General features: G+C 39.1%; 1 protein-coding gene across 1 annotated transcript in view; it reads right to left on the reverse strand.

Moving 5' to 3' along the window:
- Window positions 1–16,085, reverse strand: part of LOC105304661 (inactive heparanase-2) — a gene marked incomplete at its 3' end in the record, with an annotated part of 440,017 nt that extends 423,932 nt beyond the window's left edge. Inside the window, exons 1-2 of the mRNA XM_011378912.1 lie at window positions 15,724–16,085; window positions 12,641–12,798 (exon numbers count right to left, since the gene is read on the reverse strand). Coding sequence (XP_011377214.1) covers window positions 12,641–12,798; window positions 15,724–16,013 — 448 coding nt within the window. The remainder of the gene's footprint in view (window positions 1–12,640; window positions 12,799–15,723) is intronic.
- Window positions 16,086–21,936: the final 5,851 nt, after the last annotated feature.

Genomic DNA, 21,936 nt, shown 5'->3' on the forward strand with positions numbered 1-21,936 from the left:
AAGAGACAAAAACACCTAAACAAGTGAAGTTTTACTAGTTTAGCCACAGTCTTGAAGTTCCAAGTGTTCTCAGGAACAGGGAAATAATCTGCAACAGGTTATTTAGCCCTAGGAACACACTAAGAAGTTTATATAATCAGCCCATACCCTATCATCATCACAAAAGTAAAGTGGATGAGAAGCCCGTCCCAGCTCCCCATCTTGCTGCTGACTTTCAGTGAACATTTCCCCCTTCTGACTATAATAGATACCAATATTAGTATCCAGTAGCAAAACCTATTACTTCAATTATGGTCCCCAGACCAGCAGCATGGGGAAGACCTGGGAGTTTGTTAGAAGTGCAGAATCTCATTTTTAACTAGATCCCCAGGGGATTCACATACACATTAAAGTATAGACAGCACTACAGCAGAGTTATCTATGCTTGAGCTTAGATTCGGAATGTCTAGATTTGAACTCTACAACAGACCAGCTGGCGTACCTTAGACAAATCACTTCACCAGGAGGTTCTTAACGAGGTGTGCACTTTAGAAATACCTGGGGAGATTTTAAAACTTGCAATGCCTTAGCTCTAACCCAGAGATTGATTTAATTGTCCTAAGACCCAATATCTTTTAAAGCTCTCTCACTGACTAACCTTCTTCTATCAAATGAGACAATTAATAGTACCTGCCTCAGAAGGTTGTAATGACAAAATCTGATCACCTTTGAAAAGCTTTTGGTCCAGTACTTAGCATGTATAGGTGCTCAATAATTGGTAGTTACTATTATCATACCTGCAAATCTGGAAATGAACTATCCTACAGCAAGGATAAAAAAGAACAGGCTCACATACTAGTCTGGCCCCCTCCTACAGGTAAGTACCTGCAAAACTCATGAGGCACAAAAGAATGGACACAATCAAAGAACACATTATCCCCAAGATGATTTTTTCCAAGCAGCCAACTGTTGATTCAAGCTTCAAGGAAACTACAGTGTGTCAGGTAAGGGGCAAACCATCTCTGCAAGGTGTCAAAAAAGGCCAGCACCTTCATTTGGAATGTATTGATGGAGGGTGGGGGAGCATGATTTCAGCAGTTTTGTAACACAGGAAATCCCCCTTACCACACCTTCCTGATTTACACTGATTCTTGATACACACATGTGTCCTCAATGCTCTTTTCCCCTCCCCCCAAGTTTTCAATCATTCTGTTCCACATTTAGGTGATGAAAACTTAAAACCTGTGGTTATAACTTCTATGAGAAATTTCATTTTGAAAGCTTGCTAAATTTCAACTTCATTGCCATGAGGAAAACAGAAGAAACAAAAGACCTCAGTCATCCACTAACACAAAAGCCCCTAGTGAAGACATTTAATAAGTGTAAGTTTTCTGCTGCAAGTTGTTGAAAATCCTGACCTTTGGACTGGGTGTCATTCATTTGCTTCTAGAAATGTTCTATGAAACAATAGCATTTATTTTTCTAATGGTTTTAAGTTACGTGTTTAGTTTCACCTATGGATTTTAACTTGGCTAAGCTTAGCCTGTACGTTATTCCTTCTGAATCTACATCTCGCTGGATTTAACCTGAGTCTACTCTTCTGAGGGAATTCATAATGGCCAGGCAAATAAGTCCACAATCTGGCTTTTCAACAATTGCAAGGAAGTAAACACCCAGATGAAAACATCAGTCATACCAGAGCACTGATTGATATGCAAAAATTTATTTCAATGGTGATTACATTTTTAAGTGTGCATGGTTCAGTGTCTATGTCACCAAAAAGTTCATGTTCTCTCTCCAACTCCTTACTCACTGCGGTCCTCTTCCATGGTAAATGAAAAAGACTCCTCTCTCTCACTGGGTGCACTGTGACAGTTAATGAATGTCTGCATATAAAAGGCTTTTAAATTCTTTGTTGGAAGTCTCCTCAGTGATACTTATGTGACAGTTAATGAATGTCTGCATATAAAAGGCTTTTAAATTCTTTGTTGGAAGTCTCCTCAGTGATACTTACATCCCACACAGTGCTCTCAAAGTCTCCTCTGTGCCATTCTCTGGGATGCTTCTAACCGCAAGCTAAAATTGGAGTTCAGTCTTAAGGGAGTCTGGGATTCAGGTGTTAGGACTCAGCAATGGTATTCTGCAGCCTGTTGAGGAGTTTGTCAGTGAAGAACGGTTCAAAAAGATGCAAAAGTCTGGGACTAAACTGGACCCCAGCACACCTACAAGCAAACATGACCTCTCACAAACATGGCCTCCCAGAGAACCTGTTTCAGATTGGCCCGACCACCACAGAACACAAGTATCCACCCGGTTCACTGCAATGGAGTGAAGGGATTATTAACTCAGTACCTCATTTAGGAGTGTCAGTCTTGAAGGCAGAAGTACTGAGTTCTAATTCCAACTCTGCCGCTTAAAAGCCATACTACTCTGAGCAACTTCTTTGAGTCTGTTTTCTCATTTATAAAATGGAAATGCCAAAATTTAAAATAAGACTAGACAGGGTTCCTGTGAGAATCAGAGGAGTTTTTATAATCTTTAAAGAACATTACAAATGTAAAGTGTAATTATTCTTCTCCCACAAACGACTGATTAGGGAGCTATTCGAAAATGACTACCTAATGCGTTCTTTAGTTTGCTTCTAACAAAACATGTGCCAGGTCTTTTTATAAATCTCTTTCCTCAGGTGACTAGTATTCAAATTTACAAAGCAGCTTTAACAGAGATGAGTGACATTCAAAGAAAATCAAGAAATCCTCAACTAGGGTTTTTTTCAAATCACACACTGATATGCTATTTGAACAAAAAGTCAAAATACTTTTACTGTCACTTTCCATCTGTATCCAAAACTTTACAAAGCACTTATTTTAATAAAGAAAACCATATTTGGATGCACAGGGTCAGTTTGGCTGTTTTCTTGATATTTGCTCAAAGGATATATTATAGCTAAAAGGATTAAAATGGATAAGGGCATTTAAAAAGATGTTAGGGGAAAATAAATAATTTAGATCAAGTTCCAATTTGGAGAAAGAAATATGATACTATGGCACTGTTTTGTTAGAAAATGTAGACAATTAGCAAACAGAGAGGTGCTTCCTAAAAAGTGCCGATGAAAGAGAGAACGGTTAAATTATAGCTCGCCCACATATGGATTATTCTTTAGCCACTGAAAAACAAACTATAATTACTGACTAAACAGTCATCTAAATAAGCAAGTTGGACAACAATATGATCCCACTTATATATTTAAGATGTTATATACATCTATATGCACAGAAAAAGGTCGAAAAAGATACATGCCAAACTTTTATAAGTGGTATGGAGTGTGATTCAAAGTAACTTGATATACGTAGTATTGAATTTATATTAATGAGCATGTATTACATTGGTAATTAATAAAATAAATGAGATGCATATCTTTAAAAGTAAAAATATGAATTAAAAAGTTAAGCGATAACTAGAAATATCACATAAATTAAAAAAGCAGAAACAATTAATGAAATAGAGGTTATTCCTTTTAGCATATTAAGCTACCAAATAAATGGCAAATAGTCAACAAGTATTTACTGAAGAGCTACTATGCAAAAGTCACTCTACTAGATGTTGCAGAAACAACAGAAGTGATATTCACTACTCACAGTAACCTATAGTCTAGGGGTAGAGCCAAGTCTACATGAACACATACAAAAAGATACCTAAGAAAATAATGCAGAATAAGAAAATAGTCAAAGAAATGGTTTTTAGACAATAAGTGCCTTAGAAATTCAGGCTCAATAAATGTTTAATGAATAAATGGATGAATGAATGAATGAATGAATGAATGAAATCACTTTGAGCTGAGATAGTAAAGAATTCATAGAGAAGGAGAACCATTTTGAGCACGGCTTTGGAAGAGGAAGAATTCAAAAATGGATAGAAAGTAGACAAACATGATGGAATGGGGATCCAAAGGGTTAGAGAGTAAGAGAATGGCAGAGAGTAGGAGCCTTGTGACAGGAAGCTACAGGAAGCTAGAGGGCCTTGGAAAGCTGGAGAATAAAGAGGACTTGAGGTAGTGAACAGGGAATGTCCCTGAAGGTGTCTAGCTGCGCAGTGACTGGAGGACAATGGAGCTTCAAAAAAATTAATCAGGCAGCAGAATGAAGAGAGGCTGGAAACAGGAAACCCAGTTCCCTGAGAGAGGCTACAGAATAGGTGTGAGGTAATGAGTGCCCAAACCAGATGGAAACAGCCAGAAGGGAAACAACAGTGATTTTCATTTAGTCCCATTCTTAAACTCAAATCAGACTCAAGCTAATATAAACCCCTAGAGAAAAAAACTTTTGAAGCTGTCTTGGTAAAAGAATGAGGAACATTGCACTGTTCTGTTAACATGGGGGTGGTGAAAATCACCATCTTTGGACTGAGACTGTCCTGGATCCAACCACAGTACTGCCACTCACCAGTACAGTTACTTAAATAACCTCTGAGACTTTGTGTAGAATACATAACCTCTTTGCTCCTTGGTTCCTTCATTTTAAGTGGCTATAAAAGTGTCATCTACTTAAATTTAACAAAATCTCAGTTCAAAGAGAAAGATAAGGAAGGAAGAGATGAAGAGTTTTCTTAAAACCTCACCCTTATCAGTTCCCTTTACCCATCACAAGATTTCACTGTGCCTAGAACTCGAAAAAAGAATAAGGCAGAGTATGATTCCAGTCTATAAATAAAAAATAAAGTAACTCTAAAATTGCTCAACAATTTGATGGTAACTTTCTAACAACCTTTTCAAATATTCTTATTTTTATGTTTTTCCTGCCATTTCCTTTACATCGATAACATTGTTGATTCATTTCCATTACGCTCTTCGGTACATCTGCTTCTAAAATATATCTCCTTCCAAAGAAACTATCTCACATTGGATCAATTGTCCCTTTCCTTCAATATGTCATAAAGTGTAACAATCTCTTTCAATTGTTCATGTATCTCTGTGATTATTCTTTCATTGTTTTACCTAACAATTATTTTGTGTCCCTCAAGAGAAGGCCTATGGCACACATTTATTTTAATGCTCCACAATGCTTAGTATAGGGCTTTCGAGTGCCAAACAGATGAATGAATAAAAAAATGAAATAATGAATGAATCAAAGATTGGATCCCTCTCTTATCAAAGCATTGTGAAGAAAAGACAGGACTGGGTTCTAATCATGGTTATACCAACCACTTATCTGTAAGACGCTGGGTCAGTCTTTTCCAAGTCTCGGTTTCTTCACACACACACACACACACACACACACACACACACACCCCCATCACATACAGACAGACACAGTGTTTCTCAGCAGATTGATTTAAGAATTAAAAGAGATAACATATGTAAAACACAGTAATTGCTCAACAGTAGATATTAATAGTAGATATTGTTATTATTCACCCGTAAGGCCAAGTCAAGACCCCTTCTCTTAAGCACCTGTCCTGACTACTCCAGCTCTCACTTAACCCCCTACTCTGAATTCTTATAGCTCTTACAGCTTGTTCTACATCCTTTAACCTTTAAAAATATCCTATCTTGTCTTCATTGCTTTTATTTCCTGCATGTCTTATGTGTCCGAGGAAATCTTTACCTCGCAGAATCACAGAGTTAGATGCCACATGTTGACAAAGTAGTCGACTTTCTTCATTTTACAGATAAGAAAGTCTTTAGGAGGGATAACAATTTGTCCAATGGCATACAGTTAGTAGAAGAACTGAGACTAATACCAAAGTCTCCTTGTGAAACTCATAGCAGAGGCTCCATTTAAGCCTGTAGGTTTAATGAATGATGTCACTGAGTACCTGTTTCACAACACATTAGCTGGGTGGTCTTGAGGAAACTACATAAACATTCTGTGTCTCAGTTTCCCATTATTATTATTCTACAATAACTAAATTGTGACTAAATGACATTATGACTATATCATTGTGAAATACCACATTCAAATTCATAGGGATAGAATGAGCTGCAGCCAGCACTCAGGACCTGTATACCAAATTTCAAACATTACAGAAATTCATCCTTTAATATAATATTAAATTGTATCAAATCCTCCTAACGTTGCTAGCAGACAAATAATAAATGCCAAACAATGAAGCTGAAATAGAGGCTTTTCTTCGGTCTAAAAATCTCTAAAAGCTGCTTTTGCCTAATGCTGCTGAAGTGACAAGAGGTCAGTAGCATATGATATGACAATAGTATCTGGGCCTTGTTCATTTTTCAGCCTCTGTTTCAAACAGGGGCCTAGAACTAGATGTCTGCTCAATGAGTAAATTCATGAATGAATGAATGTTATAAAATACAAGACTATTTTTACTCTATGAAGGAAGGAAGGGTAACCTAAAAATTATCAAGCAAATTCTAAAACTTTTTCTTTATTTTATATACCCTGTAATAGAAAATCAAATTAATAATTCAATTTTAAATTACCTTTCAAACATGCTTCATAACTCAAACCTGACCAAGTGCAGTTATAACACACTAGATAAAGTACATGAATGTGTGGGGTGATTGTTGAAAATGTTGAAAATGTGTCCTCCCCTTCTTCAATGGAGTAAAACAACTTATAATGGCTTCTATTTTCCTATAGGGCCAATTTTGTTTTACTATTCCTAAAAATGCAAGATTCTCATAATCTGATCTGTATTTACCCAACCAACCTTTTCTCTCACACATGTACCTTCTTATTCCTCTTTATTACATATTTTGGAGCTAACAGAAATATATTAGAACTTCTTAAAACCTGATTTAGACATAATTCTAGCAATATGAGCATTTCTTAATATAATTTCTAACATGTACTTTATTTTTATATTTTTTAAAATTACAAACATTTTTGAATTAGCAAAAAACAAGCAAATAGGCTTCTATTAAAAAAACGTGACATGTTCTAGAACTAAGATAATTTCTAACATGTACCTTCTATAAAGCCAGGGTGGTCTCCTCACTATCCAAACACATATTCAGGCTTTGCTTTATGCTCTTTCCTTTGAGTTAAATGTCTTCTCATCTCTACCTCTCCAAAATCTACCCATCTTTTAAAAGGCCCAGTCTAACTCCCACCTAAGGCAAGTATTCATCTCTACTTTTCCTGTGATACCCTGGCAAACTGTTATGTTCCACTTAGCACTTCATTCTATATTGTCTTTGTGTTACTCTTCAGTTTTATCAGTATATTATCTTACTAAGCTATTAGTTGATTGACAGCAGGAACTGACAGTGTCTTTTAAAGGGTATAGGTCAGGTATTTTGTAGAGTGTCCTTCAATTTGTGTTTGACTAGTGTTTTCTCATATTTACAGAGAGTTATGAATCCATGATATCGACATGACTTATCTGCTGTTAACCTTGATCACTTTGCTAAAATGATGTCAGTTTCTCCACTGTAAAGTTAACATTTTCCCCTTCACAGACTTGCCTCTTTAGAAGCAAGTTGTTAAATACAGTCCACACTCAAAAAGAAAGAAGTCAATCTCCACTTACTAGAGGGAGAAATATCAAAGAACTTGCAGATATATGCTAAAACCACCACAATAATTAATTAATTAATATGACAGAGATGCTTTGAGGCTATGCAAATATCCTGTTTTACCTTAAAGTTTTGCCTACTTATTTAAGTGGTGGATCTTGCCTACAGTAGTTATTATTGTTGTGTTCTAACAGTGACTTGGGACAGTATCTTTTATTTATTTGATATTCTGCCATTCTTTGTCTAGCATGAAACTATACACAAAGTAGATAATCAATAAATACTTGTTAAGTGTAATTGAATTTCAAGGAACATTTATGTGAAATAAAATGAGATAATGATAGGTGGGTAAGTTCAAGGCAAATATGTATTTTGGCAGTTGTGCTGCTCTTATGTCATATGTCTTTATGATTAATGGAATGGGAACAGAAAGAAAAAGAATTAATTGCCTCACCTCCACTAAACAACTGGAAAAACTTCCTGGAAAAAGGAGAACAATACTAATAGTTGTTTAGTACCTTAGAGTTTACAAAGTGTACACATAGTCATCATTTAGGATTTCAGAAGCTCTCTAAAGAGAAAAATCATCAGGAGATAGAGATAAAAACGTTTAAATTTGTGAAAAGGCAGTATTAAATCAGGAATTGGAAAATTAGGCATAGAAACTACATAAGGCTAACAAGGAAAAGCAAAAGTAAAAGCAAAGACAAGACAGATACAATAAAGAAAAAAATAGTGTGGGTCTAGAGCAAAGCTTTAAACCAGTTGCTAAAGTTGATTTAATGCATAGTATGAAACCAAGACAACGACCAAAGATAAAGAATACATGGTTAAAATAATGAAGAATGTTATTCAACTAAGCATTAAGAATGGACTTCATGGGAGTATGCATTGAAGGTGAAAAATGAATAGGATCTTTGTGTATGTATTTATTCATTTCTTCACTGGTCACCTCATTTTCCCAGTGCCTTTAACAGTTTTCTTAACCTAAAGTATTTGCTGAAGTTTTACTACATGTCATACATAATGACAGACATTTTGGGATATACAATCGTTAGCTATGATCCCTTCCTATAAAGAATGTGCATTCTAGTTGGAAAGGTAAAACAAACAAATATGTATATGTGAAAAGTTAGAAAGCAAAACAAGGCAGAAAGGGCCAAAAGAACAGCATATAGAGTAAAAGCTACAACAGTCCAGAGAAAAAAGAGATCATCAAGGAATGACCTATTTGAGAAAGGCTTTGTGAAAATAAGGGGCATTTGCAATAGACCTTAAGGAATTGGGTAGGATAGGGGGTGAGATGTGAACAGAGTCAAGAGAAACGCATTCAAAGTAGAGATATACTGGCTGAACAAAGGTATGGGGTTGAGACAGTGCTTTAAGTAGACAGCGAAATCAAGTAGGACTGTAATAAAAGGGCTTTTTTCGTAGAGTACAAATGATAAGCTGCAATTGAAATGTAAAAGGCTCTGAATGCCAAGCTGAGGAGTTTGAACATTTTCTGTAAGCAATCCAAAATAATCAAAGTTTTTGAGCAAAAGACTGACATGAGAAATATATTTTAGAAATATTAAGCTGGGTTTTGATGTGCATAATAAATGGTATACATCTTCATTAAAGTTGTGGTTATGGCAGTAAAGAGACAGGCATACAAATAAAGCACACTGAATATGTAACAAAGAGGGGTAGACTGGAGCAAAATAAACTTATGAACAAAAGACTAATCCAAGATTTCTTTGTTGGAAGCAAGAAAACCATAACATCACAGAGAACAGAGAGGAAGTCAGGCAAAGGGTAAGATTCCAAGGTATAAAGAACAATCCTATTTTTATTCCTCCATCATCACCACGTTTTTATGAAATTCAAGTTGCCTAAGCATAGAGTGGAATAGGTAATTGCATTAAAGGAGTAACCAAAGAAGCTCCCTAAGTGATACATAAACAGTAGCTTTAGAACTAGAAAATGCAGTTGCATTAAAGTGCTTAAAAAGTATTTGGAAAATAAAAGCCACATGACTTGTTAATTGCACTATTAATTCAGGGGGAAATAACAACAAAAAAATAACATCAAGGAAGCAGTATGAATGAGTTAACCAGAAAAATGTATTTTACCGAAGTTGGAACTATTCAGTTCATTTTAATATTACTATATAGCAAAACTAAAGTTAGTCTCTTCTCTCATTACCACATACACAAAAAAAGCCACCCTATGTTCTCTGCCTCCATTCCTTAAAGACAATTCTTTCTATATTCTCTTAGTCCTCTCAAACAATTCCCTAAGTCCATCACCTTTCTTCTGTATAAACTTTTCTCACCAAATCTGATTCACTCATAACCCCACTTTAAATATTAATTTTTCTGAAACTGACACTAATAAAAGAATTCTTAATCTTCATATACTGCTTATAATTGACAAAATATTTTGCACATGTTACCTTCACAGAAGCAATGCCCAGCAAGTAATAACGTCATTCATATGTTATAGAGAGGCTTCAAGCTGAGGGCTATACATTATATAAGTGATAAAGCCAGGCCTGCAATGCAGCTTTCTAAGTTCAAGTTCCATATTCTCTTCACTGTATCATTCACAATGTGCCAATAGGTGTATCTTATACTACATTATGTTTAAGTCAATACATCTTTATTTTAATAAGGTGCTTATCCCTAAGTGTCTATTACAGGGTAATTTACTAAGAAGACCTAATTATTTTAAGATGCTCATGATGACAATTATCACCGGTTGGAAAGTAACCACTGAAGTATAATGTTTGCAAAGTTGCTGGGACTATACCAAAAACAATTTTGCCTTGAATTCTGCAATGCAACGTGCAACAATAAAGACAATAATATGATTTAAGGTGATTTAAGGATATGTGAGCATCAAAGGGCAGAAATAGGGCATTCCCATTCTCTTTAACTCTGCTAAGGCCTCAAATACTGATATAGTTCAGAGCATCTTATTACCAAGGAGACATAAATCAAAGGGAGTTCTGCCAGGAGCAATAAAGCAGATTAGTGTCTGGAAGGACTGACTTTAAAGAAAGTTTTAAAAGAATTAAATCCAGGTAGTCTAGATTAAAAAAAAAAAAACAGCTATGAAGAAACTTTTTTTTTTTTTTTGAAGCTGACACACCAAGGACAGAAATTATTTTGATGGTAGACATCGAAAAGATTCAAAGAGGAATAATCATAAATATTTGGGTAATATTTATAAAGGGAAATTTCAGAATAAATTTGCTGGCAAAAACTATGAGACAGAAGAACTCTCTCCCACAGGAGTGGTGAAAACTACATTCCTAAAGATATTTAATATCAGGTTGGACAAAACAAGAAAAGGATTCCATATGGAATGATCCTGTCACTGGCCCCTGAAGTGGGAGGACTGATCTTTTCCAATTTTGACTTTTTTAATTCTATGAAGTTGTATGGGGTACAGCCTTTTGCCCATTTCTCTTTCCCCATGATGCCCACTTTCTCCTTTTACAAAAGGGAAACGAATTGTATCCTTCGTTTTCAGCTGATCTCATATTCTCAATGAATCAGTAATATAATCTTAGGTACAAGTTTGGGAGGGAAAGGCCAATTCCTATAACTTATAATGGTCCTTTCCCCTCTCCCACCTCCCCAAGTAGTACCTGGGGCTCTTACAAGTTTTTCTACAAACTAAAAAAGTAGTAGTTCAAATAGATTAATAGAAGAGCTGTTTCATCAGTAAAACCATTAATATTCTCCCTTCTTGTGTCTGATTACAGACCTGACAGTGACCCTAGGAGCTATAAGGCCCTGGGTCAAATTACCATCAGAGCTCCTGTACAGGATCTTTTACCTTTCACCACTTTATGCTGAATCACAGCAAAATCTACTTCCAATCCACATTTTTATGGCAATAACATTTACCTTTAGAAAGATGTAGCCTTAAACACCTAAACTCCTTGGCAAATGGTATAAAAGAGTAAGTCCTATTACATTTCTAACTCAAGAATCCTCAGCCTTGCTCTCTTCCTCCATTCTGGCACTTAAAAAAAGTTCCTCAACCACCCTTGAAATGAATCTCAATATCTCTCCAGAATTTCCATTCAGTGAAAGTCCCAGAAAAATACAACAGCATTTCCCTGTTTTGTTGATTTATAAGGACAAGATGTAACAAAATCCAGGAAACTCTGAGAAACTGTCCCTGAACTCTTTGAAAATAAAACTGTAGCTCACTTATGAGAAGGAACAGCAGGACAAGGATAGCCCTCCAAGAATGGACACTAATGCTTCTTCTATCCAATCTAAACAGCCTCAGAGGCTGAGGACTCACCAATTTCCATCTTCCCTATTTGAAAAAAGGTATGTCCCTCTACCCGCACAGAAAGTTCATAAATGCCAAACCCTTTAAATAATTTTTTAAATATCATTTTCACTTTTTCCCTAGTAAAAATGAGACGGTTCAACCGTAAAAAGACTGGCCTCTCACACTGGAATAGGGTTTGGAGTTTTCAAAGCCCAACAGTTAACTCATCTGATCTTGGCAGAAAAAGAAGGCTGGCATTTATAACCCCATTTTCAAACAAACAAACAAAAAAAAGAAATGTGACTCTGAGATTAAATAGTCTGAAGAACTAACTATAGAGATTTTCAAACCTTCTCTAACAAGGGACCAATAGAAAAGGGATTATTCCAGAAAACTTAAGAGTAGGTTTTCAAAAAGAGCTAAATCTTCATCTCAGGGAAGCAAGAAATAAGAAAAACAATAGGTATTTTTTTTTCCCTAGAATTTTAGGAATAAAACGTAAGCCTGATCCGTTAGTAGCCTATGAACCTGCTTGAATTTTCCCACTGCATCTTCTCCGCACAGGACTAATCTGCCTGTTTTGACTACCAGTTGGCGGCCACGGAAGGCTGGCAGCCGGGTTGGTGCAGGACAACCTCGCCAGCCCCCTGTGTGCAATCACATCAGGAGTTCCACACTCCAGTGTGCCCTCACCCGCAGCTACCAGCTTTTCCGGGGAGGAGGGCTTCTACCAGGCTCTCCTCCAAATCTGTCCCCCCAAACACACACACAACCCCCCAACAAACACACACACACACACACACACACACACACACACACACACACACACACACACACACAGAATGCTGGCTCCCACTCCCCAAACTTTCTCCATCCCACAAGAATGGGAAGCAAGTTTCTCACCATCCTCATAGTTTTTGAGATAGTAATCCGGACCGGGGCCCCCGCGGCTTTTTGCAGGGTTCCTCAGGTTCTGGAACTGCAGAAAGTCGGTTCTTTTGCCCCCGAAGCGTAGAAAAGCAGGCGAAAGTCCCCGAGCAAGGGTCACCAGACGCTTGGAGCTGCAGGAGTAGAGAAAGAAGGAGGAAAGGATCCCGGGGGAAGGCGAGAGGCCGCGGGGCACCGAGCAAAGCCCTCCACCCACTCTCTATGGACACCTGGCTGGGGTTAGGGGGCTCTGTGTTCACCTCTGCGTCCTCCCCAGCCGGTTGTCCCGGCGGGATCCTGGTGGCTCCGCGGAGTCTCGCGTGCGCCCCGCGCCCCTGCCAGCTAGGATCCCGGCAGCAGCCCTCTCCCTCAGACTCCCCGATGCTGCTCGCCAAAGGTACTTATTTCCAAAGGGTTAGATTGTGTTTGTTAACAGTGTGCATGGGGTAGGGAAACACTTTTGAGAACACAGGGCTAAGGCGCAGTTGCCTGGCTCTGCCACTGCCGGGAAAGCGCTCCTGGCGGAGACGTGCAGCGCGCGGACCGCCGGGCTCTAACTTTTGCCAAACTTCTACACTGAAAACTGGGATTTGCCTCCTGCGTCCTAGGTGTACCGCAACATCCGTGGAGGTGCACCCTGCCTTCTTTCTCTCAGACCAAGCACCTGAAGTCAAGGAGATTTTTTTTGTTATGCCAAAGTTAATTTTCCTTTTCCACTACCTTATAGCAACCACATCCATCTCCCAAATCCCAGAGCGAAAGAGATTCCCGGGGTAAATCCTTGTCTTTCTGCGAAATCTCCTCACGCCCGGCCTTGCACAGTAAAGGCAAGATCTCTTTTGCTCCTGAAATATTTCAGCCTGATCTCAAGAAAAGTAACATCTTCTTTTCCATCCCCTAATGGGCTCCATCTTTTCTCTTCCTACTTGCAGCTGTTTGCAAGCGCTGGGAAGTGAGGTTTGCCGAAATGTAGAACCTGCACAACGGAGGAAACTCAAGGAGCACCAGAACAATAGCATTTCTTACGTCTTTGAGGTTCAGGATTTCCATTAATAGGTTTTTTAAGAGCCAAGCGCTGCTACTTCGGGAAGGGGTGGAGAAAAAGCAATGAGCTGCTCTTAACGCTTAGGGGTCTAGCTGTTGAGTTCCAGATCTTGTTATTTTTAATGCTTTGGTGGTTCAGGTTCTGAAAACCAAATCCAAAAGGAGAGCATCATAAAGGGGGTGGATACGAGAGAAAACAAAACGGAGACTCCGCTTTGGGAGAGTTTCTGCGTGGTGGCGGTCTCCAGCAGTCGGATGGCAGAGGACTCCAGAACTGCGTTCCAGCGTGGCGCGATCCCGGCGTCGCGTGGGCCCACGGCAGGCAGGGATGGCCACGCCAGTCAGGCCCCGCGGAAACGGCATTTCCAACAACCGTCCGTCCGGAAGCCTGCACAGCCAATGCAAATGCTCCCCGCCACGGCTTCTTCCCCCCTCCCCCACAAAGCCGCCTTCCAGAGTCTTTTCTGTGGCAAGCATCTGGCGCTAACAGGATGGTTTTTTAAAAAGGAACCCTGAAGAAGTTCGCGCAGCTGGAGAAGTGCAACGCAAGTGGGGCGTGTATTTCGGCAAACCCCTGTCGCCCCCCACCTGGGGACAAGCTCTGAGACGCGTTCTGCTGCACAGAAGAGCTTCCGAGAAGGACGCCGGGCCGCGCAGAGCTGTTCCCGCCCTCCCAGCGGAGGCGCGGGCAGGACCCAAAACGGCCGCGAAGGCGGAGGCGGTGGTGGCAGCCACTGTCTTTGGGCAGCGCTCGCTCCACGTGGAAGGAATGCCCCCACGTTGCGCCTCCTGCTACCTGCGGCATCCACTGAGCCGGCTGAGGCTTGGAATAATTCAGAGAGCTGAGAGGCAAGCGCACGCTGAGAATCAAACCTCGAATTTCGCAAGGAGTGAAAGATAATCAGGAAAGGAGCGGTGGACGCGGCCTCAGGGTGGAGAAGAGGGAATGAGAGCGCTCAGCGCTCTCACCGAGAGCCAACAGCTGAGGCTCCAATTTGGAGGGAATTTTTAAAGACTCAACACTTGGATTCAACATTGCAGATGATTTATTTCTTATTTTACACTGCAACTCTGTCCCTGATGAGAAGGGATCGTGGTTGCCTAACTACTTAACGGTAACCAGGGAAAGGGTGAGCCCAATTAGATTCCAAGCTCTAGAGTAAGGGGATCCGTGATCACAAACCTCCGGGTTTACTAATCCGCTAGTGCCGGGTTCAAACTTCTAAACATCCACCGAGTATTTTCTAGGACCCGTTCTGCTCTCCTTATATATGCTATGACCGGAGCGAGGATTTTTTTTTTTTTTTCTTTAAAGAAAAACTGAACTATGCAGTTACCGCAGGAGACTTAAGGAGGAGGGACTCTCCATTCGGTCTATAAAGAAGCGTCTTACAAAGTCCTGAAGTCTGGAGACGACAGCGGAGGACGTAAAATAAAAAATTTTAATCTGACCCAATTTGCCCACTGCTCAAGCCCCTGTTAAAATTCGTTTTGTCTGGAAGTGGGAGACAACTGCTGAAACGACTCTTCCGTGGAAAATTCCACTTTCATGCGATCCCCACTTGAACACTCACAGACACAGACGTGTGCGCGCACACACACACACACACACACACACACACACACACACCCATTCCTCTAGGGTCTTTGTTGCTCGAAGCCTTTTCTTCGCTTTTGTAACTGTCCTGAACCTCTTGTTTCTTTTTCAGAAGAAGATGGGGAGGCTAATTGTGGATATATGTAAGCAAAACATTTTTTCAGTCATAACTGATAAGTTTCTGAAATGCCTTCTGCATTGCAAACATGTGCATCTTAATAGAAAACACTGCTTTTCTCAATCACCAGTTACAGCCTCACAGCAAATATTCCAGGAGGAGGAAAACCTCCTTTCTTCTGTTTGAGAGATCCGCTTGACTTATTTTCTTCTTCTTCTTCCCCCTTTGGAATGGGGGATAGGAAGGGGTGAGGGTTGTTATTAAAAAAAAAAAAATGATCCATCGAAGCCCCTGCCTTACCTTAAGAAATCGAGCCAGCCATCATGAATGATGGACGGATCCAGCTGCAGAGAGAGGAAGTTCTCATTGACTGTCCTGACTGGGTTCTTGGTGCTCACATCAAGCAGAATCAGGGTCTTTTCCTTCAAACCTGGAGCTCTGTCTACAGGCAAGGGTCTCCTGTCTCCAGCTTGGGAGGAAAGGAAGAGATGGAGCAACAGAGCCAAGAAGAGAGCCACCGGGGCTAGGCACGAGGGGGGGCAGGAGTTGCTGGAGGACATGGCTTCAGGGAAGGCACAGAGCACCCTCATTAAACCCTCTGATTTAAACCTCTCTTCCTACAGGGTCTCGCTGGTGACTAATTGTCCTTATCTAAAGTGTGTGTCTGTCTTCTCCCCCCCCCTTTTTTTCCCTTCCTTCCCCCCCCCTTTCTTTTTTCTTTTTCTTTTTCTTTTTTTTTTCTTCTGTGTTTTGGTGCTGGTGGAGCGAACTCACGCCCCTAGCCAGCCTTCTCAGCGACTCGTGCCAAGAGTACTCGTTCACCAGCACCGCCCCTTTAAGAGATTTCGACTGCAGACATTTTTTAACTTTTTAAAGGTAAGGGGGTGGGGGTGGGGGCGGGAAGTAGGAGGAAGGGGTGGCTTTGTACCCTCCTGATTTAACCCTCTAGGGTCAGGAAGCGGAGGGAGGGATCGAAACAGTACTGTCGTAAAGTTTCGGGTACGGGGCGGGACGTCTTGTTTTTAATTCTCTCCCAGCGAGCTTCTGGGGAGGGCGGCTCTAGCTCCCTCCCCGACTCCAAAGCTTCAGCGCCAGCCCTAGGCGCTAAAGAGTCCGGACCAGCCGCGCGCCTGTTTGTCCTGACAGCGTCCGGTGTTTCGTCCGCTCCAGGCCCTTCCTTTTGGGTCGAAGCTGCAGAGCAAGGATGGTTAAGTTGCAGAGGGGTCCTGCAGCGGTGGCTGTGATTCCTGCCAAAGCACAGAGTGCAGAAGGAGATTTTATGGACACAAGTCGGGACCTCTACGATGCGATGGGCAGCCATTCAGAAGCATCCTCTGACCTCGATATGGCAAAGAGTAGTCAGAAGGAATACACTGAGTGACCAGGTCAAAGGGCTTATCTGACCGCAGGGGCAAAGGGGCCCAGGCTGTGGTAGCTCTCTGTTCTGCCTGCGGCCAAAGCGAAAGTGTCTTGGAGGCTTCAATACACACTGACTTAGACCAAGTCAAAGCAACCTGCTCTGTGCTTGGATAGTCTGGGCGGTGCTGCGCTGATCAGAGCTACTGCCTGGCCACTCTAGTTCACTGCACAAGCAAAGCTGCCCCTCCTCGAGGTCAACCCTGGGCTTATCCGTGCTGCTGGGAAATGCGCTGGAGAGGAACAGAGTGACACAGTTAGGTTTTCAAACTCGTCCAGGGGTCTGCCAGAGTCGGCCCACACGTAACTCTGGATGCACAAGAACAGCCCTGAACCAAGTGGTGCATCACCTGCTCTAAGCAGCTCAGCGAGCCGGGACCCACGGTACCTAGCACAGGGAAAGGATAGGCCCAGTTTGTGGAGTCAGACTGCTGGGTCCACTTTTGGCTTCTTTCTGAAACAAAATGGGCCCAAATACTTTGCAGAAGAGAACTACTTTATGCAGTATAGGTATACATGAGCGTCCAGGGCCTCCTAATATCAAACAGGCAAAACTATAAAGTGTACAGCAAATTTTCTCCCAAAGGTCAATGCTCAAAGGGCAGTCTTGGAGCCTACAAACACTGAAATGGCACCCTGTGTCCCTTTCCCTCTCCCCAGATAGGATTAAGGAATCTGAGAAGAGCTAGAGTAGATGTCCTTCAACTGATGTTAGGTTGGATTAGACTGGGAAGTGCCATGAAGATCTTCTAGAAGTAGGACCACATAAAAGGAAAAAGAAAAGGCCAAAAGAGAAAGAAAACTCAAGACGTATTATTTAAAGATGATTTTAAAAACCAAGTTGTACACAATGCAATATATAGATATGCCTTACTGTTAAATTGTATACCTAAAATTTACTGGATTTTGTTAACCAATGTTGCCATAATAAAAAATGATTTTAAAAAATAAAAATAATAAATAATACCAAGTTGCTATATACTTAAGTATTAGATGTGGGTCTAATAGATGTAGGTCCCTCAGACCTGCTTCCTTCAGTTCCTGAAAATTTCTAACACACCTAACATTCCTTTAAAATATGGGTGTGTTTCTATGTATGTGTGTGTGGTATGGTATAAGTTCCAGTAGAAATTATTGTAACTTTAAAATATGCACTGAGAATCTCCTAGAGATGGTGACAGCCTGACAAGAGCAAAGATTTTAATGCACCTTTGTATCTCCAGACACAAGCATTCAATAGATGTATGTGAAATAAATTATTGGCAAATCAAATCATGCTCAACACACTAAAATTATATACTGCTCTCAAGAAGGATGTGAGAAAATATTATTTGTCATAGTAAACTTTGTCAGATTTCTGTTCAGTAATTTGTTTCCCCAGTTATTAGCATTTTCCTGGTCATCTCCTCCAGGAAATACTTTTATCTTGCAAACTCAGAAGTCATTAGTTCATTTGCTATATTCAGAATTAAAACCAATTATATATTTTTAACAAGGAGACAGATTTTTCGAGGGCCTAAACATCCCTGGCTTACAAGTGAATGTACTTTTAGAAGCCGCATTAACTGGGACCAGAGGAAGACCACATGAATAAAATAAAGAAATCATTTACTAGATGTCTATAATTAATGTACCTTTCAAAAAAATACCTACTTTTGTGCCAACTATAATTGAAAAAAAAAAACTCACTGAATTGTACAATGTAAACATGAGCAACTAATTGTCTATTATATGTCAATAAAGCTGGGGAAAAAATTTAAAAAAATAATCTACTCTTGCGACTAAGGATGAACTTGGGTATAATGAGAATCTGCTTAATTATGAATTTTATCCACAATTTTTGCTTGCGGACCCAACTGTTCTGTAATTGTTTGGTGGCCTACTTACTTTAACCAGTATTTGATGTTTTCATCAGAACCTGTATGTGGTATAAAAATAAAAACAATACAAAATCCTTTTTTAAAAATTCCTGATGAAAACCATCTCTCTAGTCTAGCCATCGAAATTCTATAGTCATGTCCAACCTTGGGACATCGAGGCAAAGAAAGCAATTCAATAACATTTAAGGGGTTCCAGATAGTCCTGGTTGATTCCAAGATGACCTAATTGTTTGGTCCTTTGCTCTAGTTTGGTTATAGAGCTCCACATGGCTACTCTTTCCAATTAGCCCCCACTCCTCATATCATGGTTTTTGCCAATTATTAATCTATGTAATAGACTGATATTTCTATCCTATCTTCTATGTGCTGGGTGACAACAATCTGCATCTGTTCTGTCTTAGATTATAATTTCCTAGGGGGCAACAACTGGGTCTCTGCATAAAATATAAATTACTGGGAACTAGATGCATTGAAGCCTCCTTGGAAATGCTCTGCCTGATGTTACTGAATGGTCCTTATAGATAAATTCCTTTGGTATATAGGAGTCTTAAAGGTTCCCAGACCTATAAGAAATCTTGAAGATTAACTGGTTAAGTGATTTCCAGACTACGGGATTTCAAAATAATATTAGCTAGTGGGGAAGAGCTGACATACATTTGCCAGCTCTTTATTTTGTCTAGTAAGGACCTTAAAAAAAATCTATCAACTACTTATCACTATTACTTCCTAAAAGAATATTTTAACAGCCAAAAAAAGTTGAAATATGTGAAAATAAAGAGCAAGTGTTTGTACTGAATAAATTCAGCTTCATAAAAAATCACTGTAATATTTATTATTTCATCTCAGACAAGTGGAAATATGCCAATAACCAAGAAAAGTACTAGGACTGGTGACTGGGACCAATGATATATCCAGTGCTTATGGCCAAATTCTACTTTGTAGCATACAATGTTGCTGCAAGATATCCATACTTTTTAATGACGGTCACCCTGACTACAATAATCTCTTTCCCTTTTTCCTATGCTTTTTTGTCACTTTTAGCCTGTCACAAACTCAATGACTCTATATACCACCCTCCTTCCCTTTCATTAAACATTCGAAGCAATAAGTTATTTCCCTTCTGAGAGACTACTATACCTAGATGTCTAAAAGCAAGAAAAAAATTCTTTCCACCATAACTGAAACTAGGAAGCATGAAACTATAGCAGCCAGTTCACTCACTGCCTGTGTACTTACCCATGATGATTACTATTTATTGATATCTTATGATCCAGGCATCTTACTTAGGGCTACACATGTGTTCTCTTATTAATCTTCTTGAATAACTCTGAAAGGAAGATCTAATTTGTTATTATATCTAGTTTATATATGAAAAAATTGAGACTCAGAAATGTTAAGCAACTTTCTCATGGTACACAGCTAAAAAGTAGCAGCAAGTATTGAAACCCAGGTCTACCTGACTCCAAAGCCCATGTCTATGTTCTTATCCACCACACTCCACTTTAGAGTATGCTAAAATATTGCATACCCTCTATAACAAGCTGTCAATGTATAATGGAAAAAAAATCTTTGACTAGGAATTGGAAGACCTGAGTTTAAGTCCTGACTTTGCTAGATCCTAGCTTTGTGATCCTGGGTAAATTTTTTAATTATTCCAGTCTCAGCTGCCTACTCTCTATAAAGTTAATATCCTAGAATAGAGTAAGAATTGAATAAAGTTATGTATGAAGAAAGTAGTTTATAAATTCTAAAATATGATAACAATTGTGCTATTCGCTTCTTGACATTTCTTATTCTTTTTCTCCTACACTTGCCATAATTACAACCTGTCAATTGAGGACTAGGGCAAGAATTAAAATATACACAAATAGCTTTGTGATAAACTTGAAACAAAAAGTCATCTCTAATATGATGTCAATAAATGTAGTAATAAAATAAAAGTAATAATGAAAGTACATACCACATATTTTAACTATGCAGGCTCCTCTGCCTGTGAATAGCATATGAAAAAAGAAAAAAGTTAAGTAGGTTTTACAAATCTCAATTTTCCACTAGGAGAGGGGAGACAACAATGGGCAAAGGACAGTGCTATGAAATAACAAAGACTCTGTGTCCTGCTAAGAAGGGCGAAAAATGACAACAAATTCTTCATATAGAAAGTTGAAGGCGAAAGAAATTCACAACTCTATGATTATTCTACCTCATTATATTCTACCTCAAACTCTAGTTGGATAGTTTTTGTTCCCATTGTTGACATCAAGCAGTAAATGTGTGTGGGGAAGATAATAACCATAATAAATGTAGTTAACTAATGAATTGAGTTTGAAATCCTTTAGCACATTTGGGGGTAGGGATGACAGCTATTTGAGAAACTGCTATAGGTGGACAACCAAGTAACAGAAAAATAGGTTAAAAGTATTCACGTCCTAAGTCACATTCATTACTATCCTAGTCCATTTGTACATTCAGGTCAATCCTGAAAAACATGTTACACTGCAATTTGCATGGGCTTTGGAGTTCAATAGACTTTGATTAAAACCTACTTTATAATTTACTATCTGCTCATGCAACCTTTGTTGAATAAGTCATTTATTCTCACTGAGCCCCAATTTTCCCATCTATAAAATACGTTTAAGTATACCTCCCTCCACATGTGTTGTGAGAATTAAATGAGGTAATTTCTTTAGTTCTTGGCATATAATTTACTCAGCTATCATTTTCACTGGTTGGATTTCATGATAGAAATAAATAAAATTTGCATAAATAAGGCAGGAAGAAATTTATATGCCTGAAACGTAAGGTTTTTAAATAGTATAATAATAACCTACACGTATATGGTTCCATTTTATGCTCACAGCACAGAGAGAACAAGGTTTATCCTCATAATTCAGGTAAAGAAATCAAGATTCAAAAAGTTCAAAATGCTAGAGTAAAGCCTAGCTCTACTGAGTGATAACTAGACTATGCTTTAGTATGTTTGTTATTGAAAACGCCTGAGAACTTTTACAGATAAAAGTTACACGTATATATGTTATATGTCCATAATGTCCCAGGACAATTATTCGGATTGCCTTTTATATGTTCTATAGCTTCATTAACTATAAGTAGTTTATATATACCTTCAAACGACTATAAGTTGTTTATAGTTTCCACTTTTCTAGTCAGACAATTCTAAGTATTAATGCTAAAGATATTTCTAAGAAAATGAAATATTATT

This window comes from Pteropus vampyrus, unplaced genomic scaffold (assembly GCF_000151845.1).
Source record: "Pteropus vampyrus isolate Shadow unplaced genomic scaffold, Pvam_2.0 Scaffold348, whole genome shotgun sequence".
Taxonomy (NCBI): domain Eukaryota; kingdom Metazoa; phylum Chordata; class Mammalia; order Chiroptera; family Pteropodidae; genus Pteropus; species Pteropus vampyrus.